The sequence below is a fragment of the Lipotes vexillifer genome, unplaced genomic scaffold, assembly GCF_000442215.2.
Source record: "Lipotes vexillifer unplaced genomic scaffold, Lipotes_vexillifer_v1.1 scaffold58, whole genome shotgun sequence".
Taxonomy (NCBI): domain Eukaryota; kingdom Metazoa; phylum Chordata; class Mammalia; order Artiodactyla; family Lipotidae; genus Lipotes; species Lipotes vexillifer.
The window spans coordinates 3,759,542-3,777,260 of NW_006781997.1; the positions used below are offsets into that span (position 1 = coordinate 3,759,542).

The window sequence follows — 17,719 nt, forward strand, 5'->3', positions numbered from 1 at the left end:
GTGATTTACTCACTCATTTTGTTTGCTGTATTACTGCAAAATAGAAAAGTGAGATTTGGGGTTTTGAATTGTCTTATGATGCTGTAAGTGAAAAAAGTTAATCTGGTCATCGCTCATCACTCTTGTAGATGTTGCTGAAAGAGAAACGAAGCTATATTCTCGGGATTTTGCATGCTTACCTTGTCTGACAGCTAGTGTGGTGGTATAGACCAAGAAGAGAAGGATGTAATTGAGGAAACTCTGGAAGACTGGTGTATTGGCATGGAAATCTTCTGACAGGTACTTGCTGGTCAAGCTAATTCCACAAATAAGGAGGGATAACACCTGGCCTAGAGCCACAGAGATTAACATCTCCCTGAGAAATAAAGAGAAACATAGCAAAGATCAGCAGAAAGTCCATTAGAACAATCACTTAAAATTTACTGAGCACTTGTGCCATTCACTACGCTAAGTGCAATAAACAGTATTTCTTTTAATCCATCATAGCAATGCTACCTTACTGGGGTTTTGCGGAGGAAGAAACCAAAGTTTAGAGGGGTTAAGGAATTTCCTTACAGTCGCATAACTAGGAAGTGGCAAAGCTGAGATTTGAGACCAAATCTCTCCAAGTGATCCTGGCTTCTACCTACTGAGCCCTGGAGCTCTGGGGGGAAATTAACATCATCCTGATACCACCATGGCATGAACAAATGTTCAGAAACCTGAGAGAGAACCTGAACACTGACGAAGCAGGACCATATTCCAACCTTGTTCTCAGGTTCTTGTACCAAAAAACGGAGACTTTTTTCTTCATAGACCAAAATCTTGGCTCTAGGAACACTTAGGTAAAGGGGCTATACAAACCCCTGATAATCGAAAAGGACTATCTCCTCTCCATTCCCAGATATTGAACAGTTTGCTCTAACAAGCACTAATAAGCACTAGTCTCTGCTCTCCTCTGCTCAAGTCGCAGTTGCTGACACATTAAAACTCTCATTCACGAAGGAAATTTAGTGACTGAGGTGGTACAATAAGACATTTCAAGTTCTGTGAATATTTTCTATGGCTTTTTTTTATAGGCACTGACCCTACAGACCACTGTAGTGGAGATTACAGGCAAGAGTCAAATGGTTCACTTTGCATAGAAATAAAACGCCCATGGGGGCTTTATGGTCACATCCACCTGTATGCTCTGACACAGGACAAGCCCCTGGCTTTGCAAAGCAGACTTCTGCTCTCCCTAGGAGTCTCATCTGACTTTCCTGGTTTATTTATTTAAAGAAAAATGAACATAAAATAAGCAAAGAGTAGTATTTCTAAACAGAAAAGCATTAGGCAGAGCATCTGCAGCATTGCATATTCCCTCCCCCATGGCAGAGGTGAATCCATCTTTCTGGAAGGGGCACTGGGCCCCTCGGCACGGTTCTGGGTGGATACCTCGGTGGTATCCTTCTTTTTAAAAAAGGCATCCATCACTCATTCCATTTGCTTCCATGAGGAGGAGAAACTGTGGCAATGCATGTGGACTTATGAAAAAGACTCTGCAGAGGTTGGCCTGTAACATATTGGCAGAGGCTGCCTTGGTAGATGGGTAGATTGCTCTGTTTCCAGGTACTGGCCCTGACCCTTCAATTCAATCTTCATAAAGGTGTCAAAGGAGTCAAAGCGATATTTTTAAACATATAAGTTTAAAATGTCAGTCTGTTGCTTAAAATCCTACCCTATAGATGACACCCTATAGATGGTACCCTACAGAATGCAGTGATCTATAAGGCCTGTGTTACACCATCTACAAAGATGTCTGCCAACATTTCCTCACATCCCTCTATATTCATGCTGCTTCTCCCAAGGGGAGGTGGGGTCTCTTTTCCTTTTCCAGAAGCTGAGCTCATCTTGTGACTTGCTTTGACCAATAGAAGGTAGGGGGAGAGATGTCATGTGACTTCTGGTCCTAAACCTTAAGAAGCTCTGCGGCTTCCATTTTCTGCCCTCTTAGGATACAGCTTCCATGTAAAGAACCAGAGCTAGACTACTGAATATTGAGAGGCTGTGTGAAAAGAAGAAGAGAGACCCCGCCAACCACTGCCGCCTCAGCTGAAGTACCAGACATGTGAGTGAGGATTGTGGATCCTCTGGCCCCAGTGGAGCAGCACCAACCTGAGTCATGTGGAGCAGAGATGAACCATCCCCAGTGATTGCTGCCCAGTTGGAGAACTGGGAGAAATAATCAATGGTTGTGTTGTTTTAGGGCATGAAGTTTGGGGTGGTTTGTTATGCAGCAGCAGATACTGAAACAAGGCCCTCAATACCCTCCCTCCACTCCTACTACCGCAAAGCTCTGCCTCCTGCTTCCCCACTTTATTCCCCCGTGAAGCCAGAGCTCCAGACCTACAGAGCTACTTGCACTTCAACAATGAGTCATGGTCTTCTTTGTTGGCATTCCTCTTCACATGTTATTATTTCCAGAATGTTCATCCCGACGTGTCAGTCTGACTCTTATTCATCTTTCAAGATTTGGCTCACACGTTATGTTACCCCCTTTAAAAAGTCTTCTCTGCCCTCTCTTCCCTGGGATGTATCTCCTTTACTTCTATATCATTGTACTATAATTATTGTTTTTATTGTGATGTTGGTATAATGTTCTTCACTATATTTACAGCTGGGCAGTACCATTCAGAGGAAGTAGAAAATGGAGAGCTTCAAGACAGTGCAGAGGTAGACCTAGGCCACACTGAACAGTTTGATTGAAATGAAAGGATGATTTCAAAAAAAAGAAGAAAGAAAAGCAGAAGTAAAGAGAAGTACCAGATTTAACTCAAAGGCTTTTAAGCCAGCCTAAGAGAAGTGTGATACCCACTAACAAAAACCATGATAAGGAGTTGGTTTTAGTGTAAAGATAACAAACATTTCTGGTATATTGAATTTGAGCTGCCAAATGAACTTCCAAATGATCCAACAGTATTAGAATCATGGGATCAGAATTGGATAGGGAGGTCAACCAGGAGAAAAATATGTGGAAGTTTTACATATAAGAGTGGCAGCTAAAGTACTGGAAACAGATGCTAACAACATGGAAGGAAGGAGAGGAAAGAAAATAATAAGGCCTAGGAAGTCTTTGGAGAATCCCCAGATTGGGGTTAGGGAAGAAAGAAGAGGCACATCATTGGAGTCAGAAGTGGTATGAAGGCTAAGGGGAAGACCAAGATAGTTCTTTATGTCAAGGAAACCAAGGGAACAGAGACTTTCGTGGAGGGAACAGTTGTAATATTGAATGTTGCTTAGAGGGCATGAAGAATGAGGACTGACAAAAGATGATTTGTAGTCACCGCCAGCCTTTGAAAGACCACTTTTGGCTGTGTGGACAGTACCAGAGCAACACTTGGTATCATGGAAACAAAGGGAACAGAGAATTTCACAGAAGGGATAGTTAGTGGTGACTAATTGGACAGAAGTGGTGAGAAATAAAGGTGCTGACTTTGAAGAATTTTAAAGAATTCAAAGAATCCTTTGAAGAAGTTTGATCTAGTCACTACATAACATAAAAAGAACAAAAATAGTTAAAATAATAATGTTTAAAATGATTAAACATAATTTAGAGTGGATTCATGATTATCCTCTCATTGGGTCACTCTTACTTGCATAATAACTTACATCCTTAAGCGGAAGAGAAGTGGGGAGAGTTACAGCTCATATACCAGAGAGTGGGTCCTGGTGCTGAGTATGTCCGCTGGAGAATGCTGTGCATGGAGTGTGTCTCCTTGGGAAAAGAAGGTTGACGACTACTGCTAGGACATGGTAATTCCTACAACTGCCTAAGTTACAACCATGGTATCCGAAACCTTGGTAATATCCTGAACAAAATCAAGCCACAAAAAATGACAGAGTGCTTACATAAGAGAAAAAAAATTTCAGTACTTCTGATGAATATGTGCCAATATGTTGAATACTATAAAACAGCCTTCACATGCCAGGCGCTATGTATGCAAAGATGAATAAGACATAGTCTGTGTCACTGGGGAACTACTAAACCAAGATTTTGGAGCTTAGTTCCCAAGTAACTTACTACAAAATGGACCCAGGTAAGATGAAATAGCAATAATAATTCATATTTATTAAGTTCTTTCTATGTGCCGAGTCCTAGGCTTAGATTTATACATTCTGTCTTATTTAATCCTCATAATAACCTTCCAAGGCAGTTATTGTTATGGTTCTATTTGCTAGATAAGTAAACTGATGCTTAGAGAGGAAAGCAGCCAGCCCAAGGTCACAGAGCCAGCAGGGAGAAGATGTGGATAGAAACTAAGTCGTATGATTCCAAGTCCCAACTTCCTAATTACTATGCTACACCATCATTATGCTGCCAAAAAAATACTCTTTTCTCTCACAGAGGGCGCAGAACACAGTGCTAAACCTAAGTGGCTGGTTTCCAGAAATATTCTGGGGAAGGTGAAGACAAAACAATTCGTCCCAACTGATGAAAACTCTTCCACCAAGACATCTGTAATGTGTGCCTTTCAACAGAGGTCAACACAAGCTTATTCTTGTTTCTTCATCCAAACAAAACAGCAAATCTGCTGTATTCAATTTCTGCTTTTAATTAGTGGCCGTGTCTTTCAGCTGCTGCTGGTATGATCTGATAGAAAACGCACATTATGGTTTTGTCCATCATGCTAATAAACATGACTTGTAAAACAGGAAGGAATGGAAGGAACCTTTTATCAGATTAGTTCACCAGTCCTTTCCCAAGTGAAGGGAGCTAGTCCTGGAGCTGTTGCAAGTCTGCATATCTGAGCTGTTACTAGAATCACCAAAGCAAAATAAATAAAGATATAAATAAACTTAGATGTTGACACTCGGCTGATTCCACCTCCCACTCCTCTCCACTGCCCCACCATCTTCCTCTCATCAGATTCTCCTTTGTTCTTTTTTAGCACAGAGCAAATCCTTTTGGTGATCTGTGCCTCAGAATTCTTCCTACCACTGTCTCTGCCTACGGATCTTTTCAGTTCATTTACTGTCACCTTACCCCTCCTAACAAGTTTTTCCCACACTAACCACTATAGTAGATCTGTGGTCCCTTCACTTAATTCTTCATGAACTTAAGATACCATCTTCTCCAGGAAGCCTCCCCTTGGCCGCCCCTTGCTCGCTAAGGCTGAGTTAAGTGTCCTTCTCTGTATGTTCCTATCTTTACTTGTGCTCACCATACTGTATGACTCATGAGCTCCTGAAAAGAAGGGAAGGTATTCTAGTCATTTCTATATTCCTGGTGCCTTGAGGACTCCTGAATGGGAAGGAAATCGATGCTCAATAAATACAGAATGAATGAATGAACAAATTTACAAGAGAAAAAATATCTACAAATGAAAAAGATCAGAAGGTTTGAAAGATGGCTGCTTATCTTGTCTTGAAAAACTACTAGCTCTGAAAGACAAAAAAATCTAATTTTCACTGTATTCCTTCTGCCAGTTAGACACTGAGATTAATAAACTCTTTTTCTGGTGCATTTCTGAAGAAGCCTGGTAAGGTGCTATCTTGCAAAAATGATGCTAAATACGGTGCCGGGTGGAATTTTATACTGGGAGCTGTTGGCTATTCATGTAGTTTATAGAATAGCACACCAGATGCATTCTAACATAGAATACAGAGTTCCTATCATTTTAGCAGCAGAAATGGAGAAGAGACTATGATACACATTTTCATCTTTGTTTATGTGTTTAAAAGGACATCCTATCCACTTTAAATTCAGAATGACTAGACAATGAAAAATGTATGAGTCTCAGGAAAAAGTGCTGCTGGAAGCTGAATACCTGTTATAATAGAGCTTGTATTCATAAAGACCGACATAAACCATTATCACAAGAGGTCTGTTCTGTTAAAGAAATAGACGTTAGAATCTTGTAAATAAACTTGTGTTTTACAAAGTAGATATTCAAAATAATAAGATTTAATATAAAACATAAGTTGAATCTCATTTTCTTCCCTTAGCTATAAGAATACATTCTTTTAAAAAGGTATGAAAAATTTCAGCATAGAGTTACATAATCATATTGCTTTGTAATTCTCTGGTATGAGAGTGAAACAATTACACCATCATCTTGAAGGAGAGCACATCAAACTTTCTGCAGAAACATCTTCATTCTGTTAACTATTCTCAGGCAAATCATGTCAGGTCTGAATCAGCATATGAATTCAGATATACGTACATAAATAACACGTATACTGCCTTGACTAAACACAATACCACTTGAACATGGGAAGAATGTGTTCTACTATGTTCTTTGACAAGATTGCTGTTTTCAGAAGTTAGGACATTGGCTTCTTGAAGATCTTTGCTGAAAGGCTTTATTCCATTTAAGTATTAATTAGACTTCTATGTAAGGCGATTATTAGGCAAGAAGCAAATACACATCTCCAGAGGTTTAACATTAATTGGAGTTTCTTTGCCTCAGATTCTGTATTCATGGAACTTAACCTGTTCTCTGGTTCTGTGGTATCAGTTTCTTTTGTTTTTGTTTTTTAGAGGAAACCAAGTAAGTCACAAGGAAGCCCTCGTAAACAATATTCCACTGAGTCCATGAGGTAGTAAGTGTAGGAGACATCTGAAACTCTAGTGTGAGAGGATGAGCCACAGATGTGCATGTATATTAGATGTTGTTTGTCTAGAGAAGTGGGACAGAACAGTGAAAAGCACCAATAGGGAGTTAGAAGCCCCTGGCTCTTGAGTTCCGTTGATTAAGCTCCATGATCCTGCACATCTCCAAATTTGGGCTTGGATTCCTTCATGTGAAGTAAGGATAGTTGAATTGATGAGTGTGTAAGATACTTATGCTCCCCTTCAAATCTTCTTGGTCTCACTATCTCCAAGGTATCCTAGCTCCAGTGGTGGCTGCCATGACAGACTGTGAATAGACTGCAATCAAAACTGTGTGGGCACAGCCCAGTGGCCCCGGGCCTCATGCCCATTCTGTGTGCCTTGTGCCTTCTACCCTGGAGATTCCAGGTTGATGCTGAAGGCCAGACCTTGTGGGGACCTACTTGGTGCCCACTCATCAGCAACTGGGAGGTGCCAGGGAATTATTTGCACTTGAGCAATAGAAAACTAAAGCAGACAGATAGATTCTTCCTCTCCCCCTGGCCCTCCCCCTGGCAGACTGTCCCGAGAAGCAGTCACTTCTGCAGGTTCTCTAAAGATGGTCCTGCCTCACAAGGTTCTCTGTTGGGTACTCAGTGCCCCAGAACTGTCCCTCCCTCCTTCCCTTCCTCACTCCTACTCCCTGGGATTACAGTCCTAAACTAAAGTAGCGGCACTTAAGCCTATGCTTTCTGGGGAACTCAAGCTAAGATAATGAGCTCTACATTTCCTTCTACTCTGTACTTCTGACACTTTTAGAAGACACTGATGTGTAATCATTAACTCTTGAGATTGGTATCTTCGATCTTAAAGTCTATTCCTTCTGTGTATTTGATTAAACTCTTTGGTAGCTGAGTTAGCAGCAATGTTTACTCGTTTATTATGCACACACTCTGCGGGTTTGGGAATTAGTTGCAGAGAAAGCGATCACTCAGTAGCATTTGCCAAGGCCTGCTGGGTACAGGTTATGAGGAAGGGATGCTTGGTCCCTGCCTCCAAGAAGCGTGGAGGGGCATGGAACTTAAATAAGTGAAGCTACTGTACCTGCATAGAGAACATAAAAATACCCATGTACTCCAGTAAGTCTATGTAAAATTGCTAGAAGTTATCAGAGATAATTTCAGTCTTTAAAACTAGGCAAAGCATATGTCAGTCCCAATCTGATATATACACACTACTATGTATAAAATAGATAACTAATAAGGACCTACTGTACGGCACAAGGAACTCTACTCAATACTCTGTAATGACTGATATGGGAACAGAATCTAATAAAAGAGTGGAACTATGTATATGTATAACTGATTCGCTTTGCTGTACAGCAGAAACTAACACAACACTGTAAATCAATTATACTCAATAAATTTTTTTTAAAAATTGGGCAAAGCAAATATGGAAAGGTTTCATGGAGAACAGAGTTTTGAGTCAGTTTTGCTTGTTTTAAATAATGGAAGAGAGTTAATTTGGTATTTTGAAGGTGGCACATCATTCCAGGAAAAAAGAATGCTGTGCTGTCTCAGAAGCAGAGACTGACATGCAGAGTCACTGAGATGGCCAGTGAGAATCATAGTAATAGCAGAGATGGGTAAGGAGAGGTAAGAAGCAGAAGACCCTAAAGCGTAGGGTAGTGTTTTAATTCAGTAAGAACTGTTCTTTGGAATTTCTGAGCAAGGGAAACGAAGTAAGCTTCTGCCATAACATCCCCAAATTTCGCTGCTCATTCCATTAGTCAGATCCAAATCCTGCTTGTATTATGGGGAAAAAGTTTCAATAAGGAGCAAGATGGAAGAACCAGGTGTCTCTGTGCAAGCTTGGCATCCCTGAAACTCCACTAGCTTCATGGTAAATCCACCTCTGACGGAGGCATGCTAGATACATCTGTACTTTCATCTCAGCATTGCAAAGCTGCAGGCTTTTAATACTTGCTTCTTCAAATCTTCAGCATAGCTTTTTATGCATCTTTCAATATTATTTGCAGAATGTTGCCATCTTGTTTTTTTGGGTGTAATATAGCCGTCTTTACAGTGATGAGAAGAGGAATTTCTCCAGTAGTATTGATATAAGGATTTTGATCATTTATTAATAAATAAGAAATACCAATTGAGGCAAAACAATGATTATTATATTTAATGGAATTTTTAAAAAAGCGATGTATGACATTAAACATAACTCCCTTCCCTCCCCCCACAAATTGCGTAAGTTATTTTTATGTTATGGTTGCTTAGTTTTTTAACTGCTTGCTAACAATATGTCAGGTAATATCTTAAGGCACAGTGTATACTTAGAGCAAAGTCCACCCTTAATAAAAGGAGAAGTAAATGCATATTTTGTCTTATAAATTGTCTTACTGACAATTACAAATTGTAGCTAATATTTTTGTTACATGTGATTAGATTTCACTGTGTTTGTTTTACTTTGCCACATGGCTGATGGAGAAAGGTCAGATTAAGAATACGAGAAGTTTCAGCTGAGCACTTTGTTTGGTTATTTATTTATGGTACATTGTGGTATTACCTCTGACTCTCAGCTTTTGTGTAGGAATCCTTTTAAAGGCCACAATCCTCTTTGTGAAGCTTAGTTACTGAGATGATACACTTGTTAAATCCTTTAACCAGACACTCACATAAACTGGTACTATGAACCCCCACTGACAGCAGGACAGCCACTCCTCTGTCAAAGAATCTATTTAAAGTGTAAAATTCAATGTTTTTTAGAATATTAGTATTTAGTATACAGATATGTGCAACTAACACCACAGTCATTTTAGAACATTTCATCACCTCGAAAAGAAACCCCCTACCCTTTAATTTTCACCTCCTGATCCCATCCCCCTAGCCCTCAGCAACAAGCTATCTACTTTCTGTCTCTGTAGATTTGCCAATTCTGGACATGTCATATAAATGGAATCATGTAAACTGTCAAAGAATCTCATATACCTTAAGGAGTCAATCATCCAAAGAAACCAGTGACAAAAGACCACAGTTTACATGATTCCATATTCCATTAAATAGATGAATTGTATGGTATGTGAATTACATAATATCTCAATAAAGCTGTTACCAAAAAGAAAGAAAGAGAAAGAAGGGAGGTAGGAATAAAACAGGTAAGGAAAAAAGATAAAGAAAAGAAAAAATTACACAGCAGTTAAAAAATAAAGTTGCAACCATCTGATCTACAAATTAAGAAATTGCACCAGGGTCAATTTATATGTTAAAAATTAGTCAAGCTGGGCTTCCCTGGTGGCGCAGTGCTTGGGAGTCCGCCTGCCGATGCAGGAGACGCGGGTTCGTGCCCCGTTTCGGGAGGATCCCACATGCCGCGGAGCGGCTGGGCCCGTGAGCCATGGCCGCTGAGCCTGCGCGTCCGGAGCCTGTGTTCCGCAAATGGGAGAGGCCACAACAGTGAGAGGCCCGCATAACGCAAGAAAAAAAAAAAAGAAAAGAAAAAAAAAATTAGTCAAGCTTAATTATTTTCATTTTTTTCCCCACATATAAACTAATGATAATATTTTCTTCCTGGATCCCAGGGGATTCAACTTGTATTTTTCCCTGAGATGTGTACTCTCACTTTGGAGACAAATGACTTAAAAGGTATGGGTTTTTGGGGGGTTTTTTTTTTTGCAGTACGCTGTCCTCTCACTGTTGTGGCCTCTCCCGTTGCAGAGCACAGGCTCCAGACGCGCAGGCTCAGCGGCCATGGCTCACGGGCCCAGCCGCTCCACGGCATGTGGGATCTTCCTAGGCCGGGGCACGAACCCGTGTCCCCTGCATCGGCAGGCGGACTCTCAACCACTGCGCCACCAGGGAAGCCCCGGGAAGCCCCTAAAAGGTATGTTTTTAATTCTTAGCTTGTAAGGTTAAAACTTCTGTCATCTTCCTCCAGAGATCCACCATGGTGTCATAAAATAAGAATATGGTTTTTTTGTGTTTTGTTTTGTTTTTTTTACATCTTTATTGGAGTATAATTGCTTTACAATGGTGTGTTAGTTTCTGCTTTATAACAAAGTGAATCAGTTATACATATACATATGTTCCCATATCTCTTCCCTCTTGCGTCTCCCTCCCTCCCATCCTCCCTATCCCACCCCTCCAGGCGGTCACAAAGCATCGAGCTGATCTCCCTGTGCTATGTGGCTGCTTCCCACAAGCTATCTACCTTACTTTTGGTAGTGTATATATGTCCATGCCTCTCTCTCGCTTTGTCACAGCTTACCCTTTCCCCTCCCCATATCCTCAAGTCCATTCTCTAGGAGGTCTGTGTCTTTATTCCTGTCTTACCCCTAGGTTCTTCATGACATTTTTTTTTCTTAAATTCCATATATATGTGTTAGCATTTGACCCACCTCCTAGAGAAATGGAAATAAAAACAAACAAAAAAAATGGGACCTAATGAAACTTCAAAGCTTTGGCACAGCAAAGGAAACCATAAACAAGACCAAAAGACAACCCTCAGAATGGGAGAAAATATTTGCAAATGAAGCAACTGACAAAGGATTATACTCCAAAATTTAAAAGCAGCTCATGCAGCTCAATAACAAAAAAACAAACAACCCAATCCAAAAATGGGCAGAAGGCCTAAATAGACATTTCTCCAGAGAAGATATACAGACTGCCAACGAACACATGAAAGAATGCTCAACATCATTAATCATTAGAGAAATGCAAATCAAAACTACAATGAGATATCATCTCACACCAGTCAGAATGTCCATCATCAAAAAATCTAGAAACAATAAAGGCTGGAGAGGGTGTGGAGAAAAGGGAACACTCTTGCACTGTTGGTGGGAATGTAAATTGATACAGCCACTACGGAGAACAGTATGGAGGGTCCTTAAATAACTACAAATAGAACTACCATATGACCCAGCAATCCCACTACTGGACATATACCCTGAGAAAACCAGAATTCAAAAAGAGTCATGTACCATAATGTTCACTGCAGCTCTATTTACAATAGCCCGGAGATGGAAACAACCGAACTGTCCATCATCAGATGAATGGATAAAGAAGATGTGGCACATATATACAATGGAATATTACTCGCCCATAAAAAAGAAACGAAATTGAGCTATTTGTAAGGAGGTGGATAGACCTAGAGTCTGTCATACAGAGTGAAGTAAGTCAGAAAGAGAAAGAATATGTTTTGAAATGGATAGATCTGGATTTGGATATTGACTCTGCTACTAAGTAGCTGAGACTCATCTATTTTCTTCAACTATAAAACAGGGATAAAAATACATATCTCTCAGTGCTGTCATGAGGACTAAATGAGACAGTTGATACAAACTTCCTACTACAGTATCTGGTTCATGATAAATACTCAGAATAATAGCTCTTATTACATTTCAGCACACTTCATAAGTACCAAATACCCTTATTGATTACTTAAATATATCTATATGATTGCATCGATACGTTGAGAAAATATTGCTAACATGCATCCCAGATTTATTTCCTCAAGTTCTGACTAATTAATTTATTCCTAAATATGGAAAGTTTAAAGGATTCCTGCTCTTCATAAGTTGGGGAAGGAAAGAAAAAAAAAAAGCAAATGAGGAATTTTTAAGGAGTCTTACCTGACATGACTGTTATGAAACTAACAGATCTTAGTTTTAAATAGGAATTTCTGACTTGAATTCTCACATTTGCTAATATCTTCTTGGAGATTAGGAAAGAGATGACTACATTTTAGGCCAGCTGTGTTGCTGTCTTCTTTCTTGATGCATTTTTAAATGACTTTGACATTTTTCATTACAAAATGTTTTTAACTTTGCATTTTGAATTATGTTAGTGAACCCTAAGGCCAAATGGCAAACATTTAACTTTAAAATCTATTGAATAAATAAAAACAAAGAAAGTACTAGTGGACTGGTGACTCACTTTCTTTAAAAATAAAGACCCATGTCAAAGTCCATTATTTTATCCCATATTTACCAAACTTGTATGCATGAAGTGTAGTGTATTTGAAGGAGAGCAAATTGGGAAAATTAGATTCCACTAAGTGCTGAACTTCTCCACACACAATTAAAACCTGCTTGAAAAATGTATAATCAACTGAGATCATCAATTATGCCTTTTACTTGGAAGAACTTAACAGGGAACTCAGGATAAATAAATAGGGAAGCCATGCCTCATTTTAGAAGACAAATATATCTGCCTTTGGTTTCAAGTCATAAGAAGATTCTCTGAGTGGAGACTAGCTGACATTCTCCACCTCATTCTTTGCATCAAAAGATGATTCCAACTGCCCCATCACAAGGATCTGAGAGTAAAGGAGTATTTTTATCTCAGTACTTCTGACACACTGCCTTGAAAAACAACTCAAAATTACATCAAAATCCAATTTTTGCAAGATGGGCTAGAAAAAATTTATTCTAGAGGAAAAGGTCTTCTGAAAGAGTGAACATTGGCTATTTACCATAATTAAATGTTATATATTTAAGAGATTTGACCTGTTGAAATTTATATTGTAGGGATGATTCTAATAAAAAAAAATCTATATTGCCACTCCTGCTTCAGGGTTAAAAGAGGGAAAGGCAATTAGAAGATCAGAAGGAAGGGATGTCCTTAAATGGGAAATACCAAAAGGTTCTCAGCTGCCTTTAAGATGGAAGAGGACAGAATTGGGGGTGATGGGTAGTGGGAGGACCTCCTGAGGCCAGGCAATTGAAGGAGGATTTTTAAGACTTGAGGCAGGAGTGGGGGCTGGTGGAAAAAGAAAAAAATAACAATATTAAATTGAAGAATTTGTTCAAAGACAACTCAGGTTGGTTCATAAGGTACACAATGTTCCAACTTTTTAAAAGGTGCTAAGACTAAGCATTATGGTAAACACAGCAGGCCCCCCCCAAAATATCAGGCAGATTACAAAACCAACGGTGCCGTAGTGATTTTTTTTCTGAAAACGAGCCTTCTCATTAAATTCATGTTCTATAAAAAAGAGATTAGCCTATTCTTATAAGTAAAGTAGCTGCCAAGGCTATGACTGAAAACCAGCCTCAGGCACTCAAGTCGTATTCTTTAAGAACAAGGAAGAAAAGAAAAATGAAGGGTCACTTATGTAAACATAAATCGCACACTCACGTTTTCCTCCTTGAGCTCATTGTGAAATGCTGTTGGAGGTACCAGCTGTGTTCTGAGACACTGGCTTTGGTGAAATCCAGTCCCCAGGGTGGGAAGGGACAGGGCGAGGTGCCTTCCTAACCTTCAACACGGCTTCAGTCTGGTTGGCCCTTTTACAGCAGACACTGCTGGGGAAAGCAGTCACTTACTGTCTCCAACAGAAACCATTTACAAACCACCTTTCCTTCCTTTTCAAGATTTGGGGAAATCCAAGCAGTTTCAGATCTTTGACACATTTCACCTAGCTCACCTGTGTCACTTAGTAAAGGCTGCAGCAATGTTTCCAAATTGTCCAAGGCACAGAGGTCATCCAACGAGTATGTGGCAAAATATGAAAGAAGACAATGTTAATATTTTGATGTTAAGGTTTTGCCTTTAAAATTAAAAAAAAAAAAAGGGAACGGGCTCATTCAATTTTTAAAAGTTCCACTAACAGGGAAATTAAGTAAAACTTCAAGAGCTAAAAACAAACACTCTAATTTTAATTCTAACAATTTTTTTTTCTTGCTAAAGGCGTATTTCCTATCTCCCCACCTCTCCTCCAGCCTAACTTCTTGAAACCACCTATCCTTAGATGAAACAGCTGCAGTGATGCAGCCTGGTGGCTGGGAGCAATGCTGAGGCATTACCACAGCTCCAGCGCACTGGTAAACCAAGAGGGCTCACCGCCTGCTTGAGATGCCTCACCTATAAGCAATTTGGGATCAAGGAAATATAGGAAAAAGACACTTGTTATCCCCCTTTGTTTTTAAATTACAGAAGCTTATAGCCTTGGAGGATTTCTGCTACACTATCCCGACCCCCAAAAACCCAACATACAGCACTATGGCTCTCTTCCTGGAAAATGAGTTAACTTGGAGTCCTTCCAGTGTTCCTTTTATAGGACCCACGTGGGCCCAGGCCCTTTAACATTGTGTTAGTAACCCAGTATGGCATGTCTACTCAACAGAAAAATAATCTCCCGACACTTTAGTATTTTGAACCACAGCACCCCTAAACAAGAGAGTTTCAGATGCCATCCCTGGTTCTCCTGAAAATCTAACATTTTGTTTTTGTTTTTGCTTTTCCCCCCAGTTTTATTGAGGTATGATTGACAAATAAAAATTGTATATATTTTGGTTGTACGATGTGATTTTTTAAAGGTGTATAACTTGATGATTTAACCTGTGTATACACTGTGAAATGATTACCACTATCAAGCTAATGAAACATATCCACCATCCCACAGTTACCCTTTCTGTGTGTGTAATGAGAACACTTAAGATCTACTCTCTTAGCAAGTTTCAAGTATAAGTACAGTATTAACTATAATCACCATGCTGTGCATTAGATCCCCAGAACTTATGCATCTTATAACTGACAGTTTCTACCCTTTGACCAACATCTCCTCATTTCCCCCACCCTCCAGTCCCTGGCAACCACTATTCTACTCTCTGGTTTTATGACTTCAGCTTTTTAAAATTTCACAATCAGTGAAGTCGTACAGTATCTGTCTTTCTCTGTCTGGCTTTATTCACTTAGCGTAATGTCCTCCACGTTCATCTGTGTTGTCGCAAATGTGGCTATTGCGAATAATGCTGCAATGAACATGGGAGTGCAGATATATCTTTGAGATACTGATTCCATTTCCTTTGGATATATACCCAAAAGTGGGATTACTGAGTCATATGGGAGTTCTATTTTTAATTTCTTAAGGAACCTCCATATTGTCATATTGTTTTCCACAATGAAGGTATCAAGTTACATTCCTATCAACCGTGTACAAGGGTTCCCTTTTCTCTACATCCTTGCCAAAACTTGTGATCTCTTATCTTGTTGGTAATAGACATCCAAACAGGTGTGAGGTGATATCTCACTGTGCTTGGATTTGCCTTTCCTCCACGATTAATAATGTTGAGCACCTTTTCATATACCTCTTGACCATTTGTCTGTCTTCTTTGAAAAAATGTCTATTCAGGTCCTTTGCTCATTTTTTAAAAATTGGGTTTTTTGTTTTGTTTTGTTTTTGTTTTTACTGCTGAGTTGTATGAGTTCCTTATATATCGATATTTTGGATATTAACCCCCTTTATTAGATATACGATTTGCAAATATTTTCTCCTGTTCTGTAGACTGCCTTCTCATTTTGTTGACTGTTTCCTCTTCTTTGCAAAAGCTTTTTAGTGTGATGTAGTCCCGCTTGTTTATTTTTGCTTTTGTTGCTTGTGCTTTTGGATTGACACCTTAAAGTTTTCACAGTGACTGTGAAGGTGATTTGAATAGAGTCTGAATATCATTTCTTTTCCCTTATTGATCTATTTACGTGTGTGTGTGTCAGATGGAAAACAAGGGAGGGGCTAAAAAGGTCTCAGTTTTGGAAGTGTAAGTGAACTGATACCTGAAGTACCTGTCTCCCCAGCACACAGTCTGCCAAAGAGAGTAAATTCAAATGAGTTGTGTGTGGCATATGCATAATGAGGGACACATTTTGTTTCCCTTAGTGCTCCTGAGGACTAGTTAGTTTACGTATGAAATGGATTACTTTAGACAGACTACTGCAGGGCTAAATAACTTCACTACATCTTTAAAGTAAAAATAGCAAATAAAATGAATCAAGGTGTAACATCTAAAATGATGTATGCATTCTGCTGAATTTAATTGAATTCTAATTAAACTACTTAGAGCAAGATAAATTAGATTATTTTTCAAGCACATTTTAGATAAGCCTAATGAAGTTCTATGAGTAAGACAGGCAGAATGGTCTTTGTTTAATGACTCAGTTGCTGATATATTCCCTAAGAGTGAGTAAGAGGTCAGATTGACCTTGGGTCATTTCTTCCTTGGGTGAGACGGATATTACATTAACTTCAGAAAGAGTGGCTAAAAAGAGACTAGGATTTACTTTATGTTGATAGTGAAATAACTTATTGAGATATTTAGTTATGTGGGTTTCCCCCTATATTTTTTTCCTCTCAGGCTTTGAGTTCCCTGGCATAAGAACACTTTCTATTGGGAAGGAAAACAGAGGACTAAAAACAGAGGGCTAAATTTGTGTCTTGAATCCCATGGAGCAGATTGCATTAGGTGTAAGGAAGGCAGAGAGCTAAAGAGAGGAGGGCTGGAGGAAGAGTCAAGACTAGGGTAGGTTCTACAAGTGAAACGGACCCAGAACCACCTCCTCATGCCACTCTGGGGAGGGGAAAGGCACAGACATCTGGGTGCATTGGCTTGGCAAACCATTTAGGGAAGCTATATCCCAGGAACCAGGGCTCCTAGCCTGAATAGATTTCTGTGCCCATGGGTGGCATAAAACTCACAAAGCTTCTGGATTCCAATGGACAGTGCAGTCTCGGAAAACATGCATACTGGTAGTCCAGTGTGTTTTGATATGCATGACAGCCTGAGTCATCTGTGTGGCCCTAAAGGAATGGATGTGATTGGCAACAGTGGGATTCCAGGATTTGGGGTGAATTAGGAAGAAAGGGTACCCTTCCCCCAAATGGCGGAGAGAGAATTTCCTCTGAGTCCAGAGCCAAGAAACTTTGAGTCAGATTTAATTTGTTTTGTGGAAATCTGGGGAACAGAAGGTCTCAATTTCTTCTACTCTTGGAAAACCTTACTTCCATTTTGGTTAGCTAAGAAGTCATTCATGAGCAAAGCATCTTGCTTCCCTAAAATACCCTCTTTTCCTCTTCCTTTGGAAATGTTTGGAATTTTACTATGGGGACGGACTATAGTTTCTTTGACTTTGGGAGAGAGTGAGAAGTTAAGTCTGAGAGGAGGGGGAAGGGGCAGAAAAGAAAGGTTCACAAAACTAAAAGACACTTAAATTATGTGCTAAAGGACGAATGAAGTGTAGACAGGATGATGTGTAATAATACCTAGAAAAATAGAGCTATTCATATGACAATTATTCATTTTTTAAAACTATGACATATAAAATCAAAGGAGAATGGCTTAAGAACCTGCAAACATTACCTAGCCATGAATGAATGGATATTGCTAAT

The 17,719-nt window shown here is 39.5% G+C and overlaps 1 protein-coding gene across 1 annotated transcript in view; it reads right to left on the reverse strand.

The window, feature by feature from the left end:
• SLC35F1 (solute carrier family 35 member F1) overlaps nucleotides 1–17,719 on the reverse strand; it is a 425,524-nt gene that overhangs the window by 170,954 nt on the left and 236,851 nt on the right. The window contains exon 2 of the mRNA XM_007454914.1: nucleotides 180–355. Within this exon, the coding sequence (XP_007454976.1) occupies nucleotides 180–355 (176 nt within the window). The remainder of the gene's footprint in view (nucleotides 1–179; nucleotides 356–17,719) is intronic.